The sequence below is a fragment of the Sander lucioperca genome, chromosome 6 (assembly GCF_008315115.2).
Source record: "Sander lucioperca isolate FBNREF2018 chromosome 6, SLUC_FBN_1.2, whole genome shotgun sequence".
Taxonomy (NCBI): Eukaryota; Metazoa; Chordata; class Actinopteri; order Perciformes; family Percidae; genus Sander; species Sander lucioperca.
This window is the reverse complement of record NC_050178.1, coordinates 31,985,810-31,995,444: the sequence shown is the minus strand read 5'-3', so window position 1 is coordinate 31,995,444 and position 9,635 is coordinate 31,985,810. Positions and strand designations below refer to the sequence as shown.

Here is a 9,635-nt window from a genome sequence, read left to right as displayed (position 1 = left end):
TGTTGTCCGGTCTTTGCAGAAAAGCTCACAGACTGTTCCTTACAATTCAAAATAAACTGACATTTTGCCGACACATTCACTGACACTAGATACATGAGCAGGCCTATTACAGAGGGACATAAAATCAAACTGTGAGCTCATTTTGTTTATGGGAGGGTGAGGTCCATGAAGCATAGATAAGATGCGCTGAAGCAGTGAGTGTAAATGAAAGCACTGAAGTTAAAATCCCACAAACTGAAATTGGAGGCCCGGTTGGCAGGTCAAAGGTTTTCCAAGGCAGTGACACTGTAGGCTACCATGCTCATTGCTCCAAAATACCTGTGCCCAACTAAAAGAGCAATAGAATATGTGTAGGCCACAGGCCTACATGTTATGGTAGAACAATGGAAATGAAAGAAATTAAACTTGAAAAAATTAAACTTACATTTTTTTTTTTAACTTTGATGCTTAAAGATATAGGAAATATTCTGCTTGGCATAATAACTGATACTCTTATATGGTTCTTTGCTAAAACTTCCCAAATTACATAGCCTAATTTCTTATTCCTTATTGAAAAATCAGGACTCTATAAATATCCAACTATTTGTAATTTTGAAAGTATAACTAGGCTACTGAATACAAGACGTTTCCTACTACTTCACTGAAACGTACAATCGCGATGTGTGGGTGAATGTGTAACAACCATAGACTGTATATTATTAATTAATATTAACAGTCTATGTTAACAACATATACTGCTGTCGCCTCGCCGCGGCGGTAGGCGGCGCAAACGGACTCCAGTTACAATTGGCAGCCGCAGAAAATGAGTAGTAGAAGAAGAAGCATTTGCTTTTGCGCAGGTGTTTACGTTTCCCTACTTCCGTAGCTGCCTAAAGCGAAATAACGTTACTAATCTAACGTAATCCAGAATTTTGAGAAGTAACAGTCGGTCATGTTCCTCATTTTTAACTTAAGCATTAGAAATGCCTGAAAGATAAATACAATTAAGGTCGTTTGCTGTCCACTATAGGCGCTGTATCGCGAGTTTACCTCATTGTTCATCGCAGGCAAAGCTAAAGCTAAAGCTAGCGGTGTGTTAGCAGTGGGTCAGCGCCAGTGGACATAGTATAATAATCATCGCCTGATCCGCATTTTGTCCAGTGTTAATTTAGATATCAAACAAGGCAGTCATGGCCACTAGGCGTCTGACCGATGCCTTCTTGTTAATGCGGAACAATGCAATCCAAAACCGGCAGATATTGGCTGAGCAAGTGAGTACATACGACCCCCGTCTGAGTACACGTAGCAATGCTGCGGTGAGTGGTCTGCATCGTTTTGACATTTTACCGTGTGTGTTTGCATATAGCCAGCCAGTCACTGAGCTGTGTTAGCTAGATACAACAGTGTGTTAGTAGCTGCTAATCATTACTCAGGAAGATTTCTACGCATTCACCTCAAGACTGATTGATTTATGTGACTCAGTGGGATGATGGAGGAGGATGAAAAGGGGTGTGCAGGCATATTTTATTTTTCAGCTCGTAATAGCTAAATGTCTACAGTAAACAATGGGAATACAATTATCTAAATATTAGTAAGTATTCCCTCATTTCTAAGATAAAAGGGTACGTTTGTAAAATAAAATAGTGTAGATTGAGTGTGTTTTTGTGAAAGTTAAAGCATTTCCACATAGTGGTCCTCTCTAGTAAAAAGTGTGCTGTGGCAAGTACACAGTAATTGAATCTAGTCTAGATTAAATTCTGCCTGTAACCTGTACTAACTTGTTCCAGTACAATGCTGGTGTTCTTCTGTACTCATAAACATGTGTGTCATAAACCTAGGCAAGGGATATTGCTGTATCCTGAAAACTACTGCGAATCGTTCAGACATACTAATAATACTTGAGTTGAGTGTGAAGCCATTATTTAAAAAAAAAAAAAAAAAGAAAGAAAGGTGAATTTTGCCATGACAATAAAGAAACTGTATTTAATGTTGATCAGGCACATTTGACCAAATACCCAATCCACATGCTAAGGCACAGTGTCAGGGCTGATACAGATCCAGCATATGGGATCGGTGCAAAAATGTAGGGCCTACAAGTTAATTCACATTCAGTCATTTTTAAAGGAATGACCCTTTTTATAAAAATCCTGTCATTATCTACCTGTGCACTGTCAATTCCATTGCAGTTTTGTAAAGCACAAGGTAGTCCACAAAGTTTCCTCACATTCCCGGACACTCTTTTTGAAGCTTGAGCATGAACAGTGTACAGCTCTCCTGTGTTTGTGCTGGAGTTGACCTAACGTCTCCAGTAGAGGAGGCCAGTTGCAGGCTACAAAGAACAGCAAGCAGGTGCAGGGTGTGTGCGACCATTCACACTCAGTTGTGAACATTTTAACCAGTTAAGCGCACATAGAGGTGGATTTATTAGCCTGTACACCCAGAGGCACTGAAGGATATCACATCAGTTGAGGATGCATTTCCCAAAATATTCTGCTGAATTTCAGCTACTGAACAGGGTGGACACTGACTTCTCCTGTCTGTTCCTGTTTGCCAGATTCACTGCTTAAACATTATCTGTAATTTCTACTATAGAGAGCAAAAGCCGTTACTGATTCATTACTCAGTCATTCACCTACATTTCTACTAGAGCCCCATCAGCAGGTGATGGAGTTAAAATGGAACCAGCCCAGCAATTTGGTTATGGATAGATAGCCCTTCCAGGCTCATTGATTGATGCTTCTGAACCTGTGGGCTCTTCAGCTCTCTGTACATCATCATTTCACATATTAAATAGAAATTAGCTTTAGTAGTTTTTGCCCAACAGGTCTCCATAATGTTGCTTAGTAGGTCCTTAGCGGTTAGTAACCTTCTAAAAAGTTAATTTTAAGAAGTGTGGTGAAGCTCTCTATGGATCATTGAATAGAGTATTTTTAAGAGCATCTGCGTTTGCAGACGGTGGTCTCAAGATCTTCTTACCAAGATCTACTCTTTAACTAGACCTCCTTCGACTCCTTTTTGGACAGTTATTGCACTGTCAAAATGGAGATGTAAAAGGTTACATGAAAAATTCTGTTTATAGTAATACGTATATCTTGTGATGCACAGACTGTTCAGTGTATGTTTGTTTCTATTGTTCCTGCATCAGACTTTAATCGTATATGTTGTAAAACTGTGTTGATTTAAATGTATCTGTACTCTCCATTAATGTCAGTTTTTAATTTTACAGTAGTGCAATTATGTTCTATAGCAACGAAAACTACTTTGTTTGCCATGGGAAGACGCACACTCCGCTTACTGAAGCTGTTTTAAAATAACTGACTTTGCCAGAAGGCAGCAGGGTCTTTGTCAGTTCAAACAAGACATGACACATGAGACATAATTATCCAAAGCAAGCACAGTGTCTTTTGAATTCCCTATTACATATTAACTTGCGCTCGTTTTAAATTAAAATTAAGTTGTTAGTTCTTTTTGTTAAACTCAGCCAGCTCAGGTGATCTTGAGGCTCAACCTTTTTTTCTTTCTCTTTATTCTCACTGTTTCTTACATATGATTTGTCTAAAATGGAATTATTCTGAAAGTTGTTTCTAGATAAGTGTGATTTTATTTTTGCATCCAAACTCCAGTTTTGACACTGTTGCAATGCACATACAAACAAAAAACTCGGGACAAACAAATGATTAGATTTCATTTCAACAGCTAGACCTTATGTACCTCTGCTGTACAGTAATTATCATTCTCATTTCAAATTAATTAATTGTTGAGCTTTTTTGGTATTCACTGATTTTTCTGGGGCTCACTTTCTGTTGCTTCTGTCTTTCTCTCCTTTTCCTTGTTCCCTATTGGATGGGACCAATCTGCTATCTGCCAATCACATTAGGAGCTTGATGAGGTACTGTTGTTTTTCCTTAGTGGTAGATTTACTTAAGACACATGAAATGTTGACAATGTTTTTATAGAATAATTTGTTGTTTTTGTTTTTAAGTTGGCTGATGATCGAATGGCCCTGGTGTCAGGAATTAGTCTGGATCCTGAAGCGGCCATTGGAGTCACCAAGAAACTGCCCCCCAAATGGGTAGAGTGGGTTAATGAGGTGAAACAAACTTGGAATAGGAATATAGAAACCTATCTGTAAAAGGCTGACCCATAAAAATACAGTATCCCTAATTATAAGACTGAAAGCTCACACATGCATGCATCTGGAATCCTGTAATCTTAAATTGTTGAAATGTTCTGTATGACCCCAATAACTTGTGTACAAAGTAAAGTCACATGGCTTTTAACCTTTAAGCATTTCTTTACAGATCCAGTATGAAATCACACGGGTTCGGCAGAAAATGAAAGATCTGGCCTTACTTCATGACAAGCACATGAATCGACCCACACTTGATGACAGTAGTGAGGAAGAGCATGCCATAGAAATCACTACTCAGGAGATTACACAGGTACAGTAATGTATTAGTGTAGTAATAGAGTTAATGCTCAATTTATAGATAAAAACCGTACACACTGTGTCCGGGTTGGCTCAGTGGGTAGAGCAGGCGCACATATACTGAGAGGCTTATGCCTCGACGCAGAGGTCCAGGGTTCGAGTCCGACCTGTGACGATTTCCTGCATGTCTTCCCCCTCTCTCTCCCCTTTCTCACTTAGCTGTCCTGTCAATTAAAGGCGGAAAAGCCCAAAAAATAATCTTAAAAAAAAAACATACACACCTTTTAATTTGGAGATATTTTTACTTGAGCACAAAGTAATAAGAACATGATATAGTATTGACTGTGTGGCCTCTGATTGTTTGAGGGAGTGGATATGAACACATTTGACAACATGTCATGTTGAAGAGTTTGAAATGAAACATGGAGTTTGTTTCTCCTTGCTCACTAATTTTGTGTTTATTGCAGATGTTTCACCGATGCCAGCGCGCTGTGACAGGCCTGCAGTCTCGTTGTGGCCACTGTACCGAGCAGGAGGAGAAGCTACTGCGAAACGTGGTCTCGTCCATAGCACAGAGCCTGCAGGATCTGTCCACCAATTTCAGGCACACACAGTCCGGCTATCTAAAGCGTAAGGACTGCAGTAAAGCTGGGACTGGTTTTCTGTGTTCTAATTTCTCACTGTGGTTTCTCACATATTTGTAACCATTACCAAGGTTTTATCCCATGTTATATCTCTTTTATTCTCAAGTTGTTTGTTTTTCATGCCACCTAAGCATCACGTCATTGGTTTATATTTCAGGTATGAAGAATCGTGAGGAGAGATCAAAGCACTTTTTTGACTCTGGACCCTTAATGGAAGAGGATGAAGATTTAGCTGTATATGACAAGGTGCTTTTTAGTTCCACCACCATTTTCTTTGGCTCAGGCGTCCTGTATACAGTACAATAAAAGCAGAGACACTTTAAAATATAAACATGAGATAAGAAAAAAAAACTAAGAAAAACATCCATTATAAGGCCGGCTGCACACTGGCTGCGTGACGTGTCAGTTGCGTGGCGGCTGTGTGGATTTTTCTATGTCTGATTTTGATTACAGCAAAGACAAGTCGGCAGTATTGACGGCAAAATGGGCTACAGAATATTTCTGTATTAACAGGTGCAATATTTGAAAATCGATAAAAACTATTTTTATTACATTTATATCTGCATTTATGTCAAAACCTAGAGACTTGTGCAACATTGGCGTGCAGATCGATGTCTTTTTGCCTTTGCCATAGGGGCGTATGCTAAAATCTACTGAGTGGCATAGTGAATCTGTGTTTTCTTTTCTTTTCAATTTTGACAAAGGAAAATTGATCTACATTTGGCCTGAGTAGTGTCTGCTAAGGCTGTGGCTACATGCGTTGTTGCATTTGGAGTGATAATTGTGTTACTATAAAATCACCGACTTTTATTCTCTCTCTTGTTTCAGGGGTTCACAGACGACCAGTTGATGCTGGTTGAACAGAACACAGTTATGGTGGAAGAACGAGAGCGGGAAATCCGACAAATAGTGCAGTCCATCTCAGATCTGAATGAGATTTTCCGGGACTTGGCTGGAATGGTGGTGGAACAGGTATTTGAAACAGTCCTGATCCACTTATACATAGAATGACTTAATAGACCGAATTAGTAACTATGGCATGAGTCCAGTCACTGGGGTACCAAAGAAAAATGTTACTGCCCTCCACGTACAAGCCTCGGGTTGTCAGTGAGTTGCACTAATGACTTCCAAAATGTAAAGCATCCTGACATATTGACAATTTGGATTTGTATCAACTGCTTCAAGGAGAAGTCAGTGGCAGTGCTACACCAAACTGTTAACAACACTGCTAACATACAAGATTACCTTTGTTTAAAATAAAGAATTTACAACTAAAATTATTTTCCTCTGATAACAAAATCCCCTCTTCTCCCTCTAGGGCACCGTTCTTGACAGAATTGACTTCAATGTGGAGCAGTCTTGTGTGAAAACAGAAGAAGGAATGAAACAGTTACAAAAGGTACTATTAAACATGCAACAACAAATAATACACTCAGTTGGCTCTACATTTCTGTTATCGATTAGTCAGACCACTACGATGGCTAGGCTAACATTAGCAATAGCAATGTTAGCTTATGCTAGCTCAGCTTCAGGGTACAATCGGCAAGGAGATATGAAATTACTTCACTGTCATTTTAAAAGCATCACACATATCCCAACAACAGAACAGACGAGAAAAAATTATACATTCCTTTATTTATGGTGCTATAAGTAAGGGAAGATGACAATAAACCTCTAATTCTGATATGTTGCGTTATATTGTCAATAAATACATTTACATATAAATATACATTTTACGGCAGTATTTGTCAAAAAAATAGGTCCTTTTGTATATGCATCAGGGCACGGTACTGTGTGTGACAGACTGACAGTGGCCTACCACTTTCAAGCGGCCCCTGCCGTTAGGGACCGGTATGTGCCGGAGGAACGAGCAACATACCACTTCAGGGATCGGCACAAGCTGCTGTACAACCCCACCTGCGTGCACGCACGCATGCACGCACGCACGCACGCACACACACACACAGTCCAGGTTGCTGTTAATTCAAGATTTATTTCATGGGCTATTTTTTTTAGATGCATAACAATTTTGTTTGGAAGCTAATAATAAATGTAAACAACCACAAATCAAAAAAGGAAACTTACAGCAGGCTAATGACACAATTATGATATTATTAACTATTTACAGTATTACACAGTTCTTAAATCTGTATAAACTCAATTTGTTGCATGATGATGATGATAAGACACTGATTTTAATTTTCTTTGCAGGCGGAACAGTATCAGAAGAAGAACAGAAAGATGCTGGTCATTTTGATCCTCTTCATCATAGTCATCGTTCTAATTATTATTCTTTTTGGAACAAAGTTTTAATTATGCATTCCTCTGGCTTTTGTTTTCTGTGTGGGTGTTTGTGGTGCATCTGTGTGGACTTGGACTTGTTGGTCTCGGTTCTACTGAAAACAAAGCTGACTGCCTTTCATTCCCACCAAAAACGTCAAGAAGAATTCCTCGTCCCTTTACAGGTGCACTTTGGGCTGTGTGGAGATATTTGTGGTTGATTTTAATGAAAGAAACAATCAACAATCTGTCTGAGCCGTGGCTATTTTATCAAGTGACTCGCACCCAAATCGCCAAGACTCTGTGACGGAGGTTTGTCGAACCCGACTATGTTGACATGTGTATCTTAACAAAAGAAACACAGTTTGTGTTGTATAAAAATGGACTACCAATGTTTAAATGCTAAAGCAGAGTGTTTTCTGCTTGAACTCGAAGCATGAATTGTGACGTTTGTTGTGTGACAAAGCATCATTTCTTTCCAGAATCATTGCAAAAATGTTGTTTCTGTAAGGAAGATGTGACAAGAACGAATGTTTGTGAAAGAGAAATATGCAGTAGATATCATTTCACTGCAAATTAATTTTCATTTCAACATTACATTTATGCCCAGGCTCAGTATTTTACGTTGGAAGACTAAAGGAAAATGTTTTGTATTTGGACAGCTCCAGATATGATTAGAATAGTAATACGGTACCAAACATATTCCTTTGGTTAAAGGACCACCTGTTTTTTATCCTTTTACTCCACAATTTAAAAATCATACGAGATCATTGTTACTCCATTGTTGGCCTGAGGAAGATGTCGACAGCCATGAGCTTCCTCCAATTTATCCTGTAATTCTAAAATCATACCTGCATCACACCTGCTGCACTCATCATGAAGTGCTTATTTTAGAACACTTAATCGTTAATGTTTTTAAATGGTCCTTGCTTAAAGTGCTACCTTTTTTAAACACTTGCAGTTTGCACATATTGAGGCCTAAGGTGTAGGGTGGTTGAGTTATGGATGTAGTACTACTGTCATCTGTATGATGAAAATAATTATTTATTTTTAATAACTTTAAATAATCAAGAGATTCAGAGTTGTTCTGTGTCAGGCAGAATTATTGTATATTGAGTAAAGTGTATCTGTAGTCTAAACCCAACAGTTAATGTCCACTCCACTGAGAAACCTGCAATGTAGTCCAACACAAGCAGACCTATGAAGACAACGTTATAATTTTCTTTTCAGACTGGACACATTTCATTTTAGTTGGCTTGGCTCTGTTGGAATTTCTTTACATGTCCTTGTGTTCTATAAAGACTGATTAGCGGGAATGATGAAGAGCTTTATTTAACATATCTGTACTGGACTCTACACTTTATACACCTATTAAATCATCTTTGTCTTGATGTGAAGTTGTGTGTGAAAAATGGTTATGTCTTAGTGGTACTCTACCGAAGTTTTGATTTCCAAACAAAACGGGTGAGGAGACGGCAACTTGTTTTTGTTTTTTTTAAATAAACCTGGAACATGATGGTGTTTTGTGTGTTTGAATTGCACCATTGATGCATACAGCCAAAAAGATTGAGTAATTGACTATACTATTTTGCTAATTGATTAGTCATGCAAATCACTTTTCAAGCAAAACTGCCAAGTATTTCCTGGTTTCTGCTTCTCAAATGTGAGGATTTGCTGCTCGTCTATAGCATCGTGAATTAAATATTGTTCAGTTTCTGACTTTGGACAAAATAAGCAATTTGAGGACATTCCATTGGACTATTGTGATTCCCATTTTTACTATTTTCAATGTCTTATACACCAAACGATTAATCAAGTAAAAATTAGCAGATTGACCATGAAAATGATCGTTATTTGCAGGCCTAACTCATAAGTGAGTCAACATGAGATCAAGGTATTGTTTTGACATCAGACAGGGTTGAGTTGCTAAATAATGCTGGCTATGAAAATAAAGAGAATACATTTGTTTTGAGATGCAAAAATTGATGGGTGTTACTCTTGCTCTGATTGTCACTGATTTGAAAGTAAGGAGACACCTGAAGTTAGGGCTGCTCGATTATGGAAAAAAAATCACAATCACGATTATTTTTGGTCAATATTGAAATCATGATTATTTAACACAATTACTCACTGACTTTTGAAATCATGATTATTGAACACAATTACTCATTGACTTTTGGAAAGATGTTGCAATTATTGAACTTAAAAACAGTGAAACAAACACCTTGAACTGTGATTAATACTTTTCCCTTTTTAAAATAAGAGACAAAATAAGAGTTTACTTGCAAAATGTAATGTGCAAA

The 9,635-nt window shown here is 38.2% G+C and overlaps 1 protein-coding gene across 4 annotated transcripts; it reads left to right on the top strand.

Moving 5' to 3' along the window:
- The first annotated feature begins 783 nt into the window (after positions 1-783).
- Positions 784-8,848, top strand: stx16 (syntaxin 16). 4 transcript variants are annotated; one of them, XM_031322677.2, is made up of 9 exons: positions 785-1,295; positions 3,857-3,868; positions 3,962-4,069; positions 4,281-4,421; positions 4,876-5,038; positions 5,210-5,298; positions 5,881-6,024; positions 6,371-6,451; positions 7,264-8,848. In XM_031322677.2, exons 1-9 carry the CDS (start codon positions 1,170-1,172, stop codon positions 7,363-7,365), a joined length of 966 nt encoding a protein of 321 aa, XP_031178537.1. In that variant the 5' UTR covers positions 785-1,169; the 3' UTR covers positions 7,366-8,848. The 4 variants fall into 4 exon arrangements, with proteins under 4 accessions (XP_031178546.1, XP_031178537.1, XP_031178563.1 ...); XM_031322692.2 differs by having other exon boundaries at positions 786-1,250; XM_031322686.2 differs by lacking the exon at positions 3,857-3,868 and having other exon boundaries at positions 784-1,295.
- Positions 8,849-9,635: the final 787 nt, after the last annotated feature.

Excerpts from the sequence above, each read along its gene's own strand:
- stx16 (XM_031322677.2), top strand. The coding sequence starts at position 1,170 with ATGGCCACTAGGCGTCTGACCGATGCCTTCTTGTTAATGCGGAACAAT. Across the intron at positions 5,299-5,880 it reads ATTTAGCTGTATATGACAAG|GGGTTCACAGACGACCAGTT; the intron begins GTGCTTTTTAGT and ends CTCTTGTTTCAG. Across the intron at positions 6,025-6,370 it reads CTGGAATGGTGGTGGAACAG|GGCACCGTTCTTGACAGAAT; the intron begins GTATTTGAAACA and ends TTCTCCCTCTAG.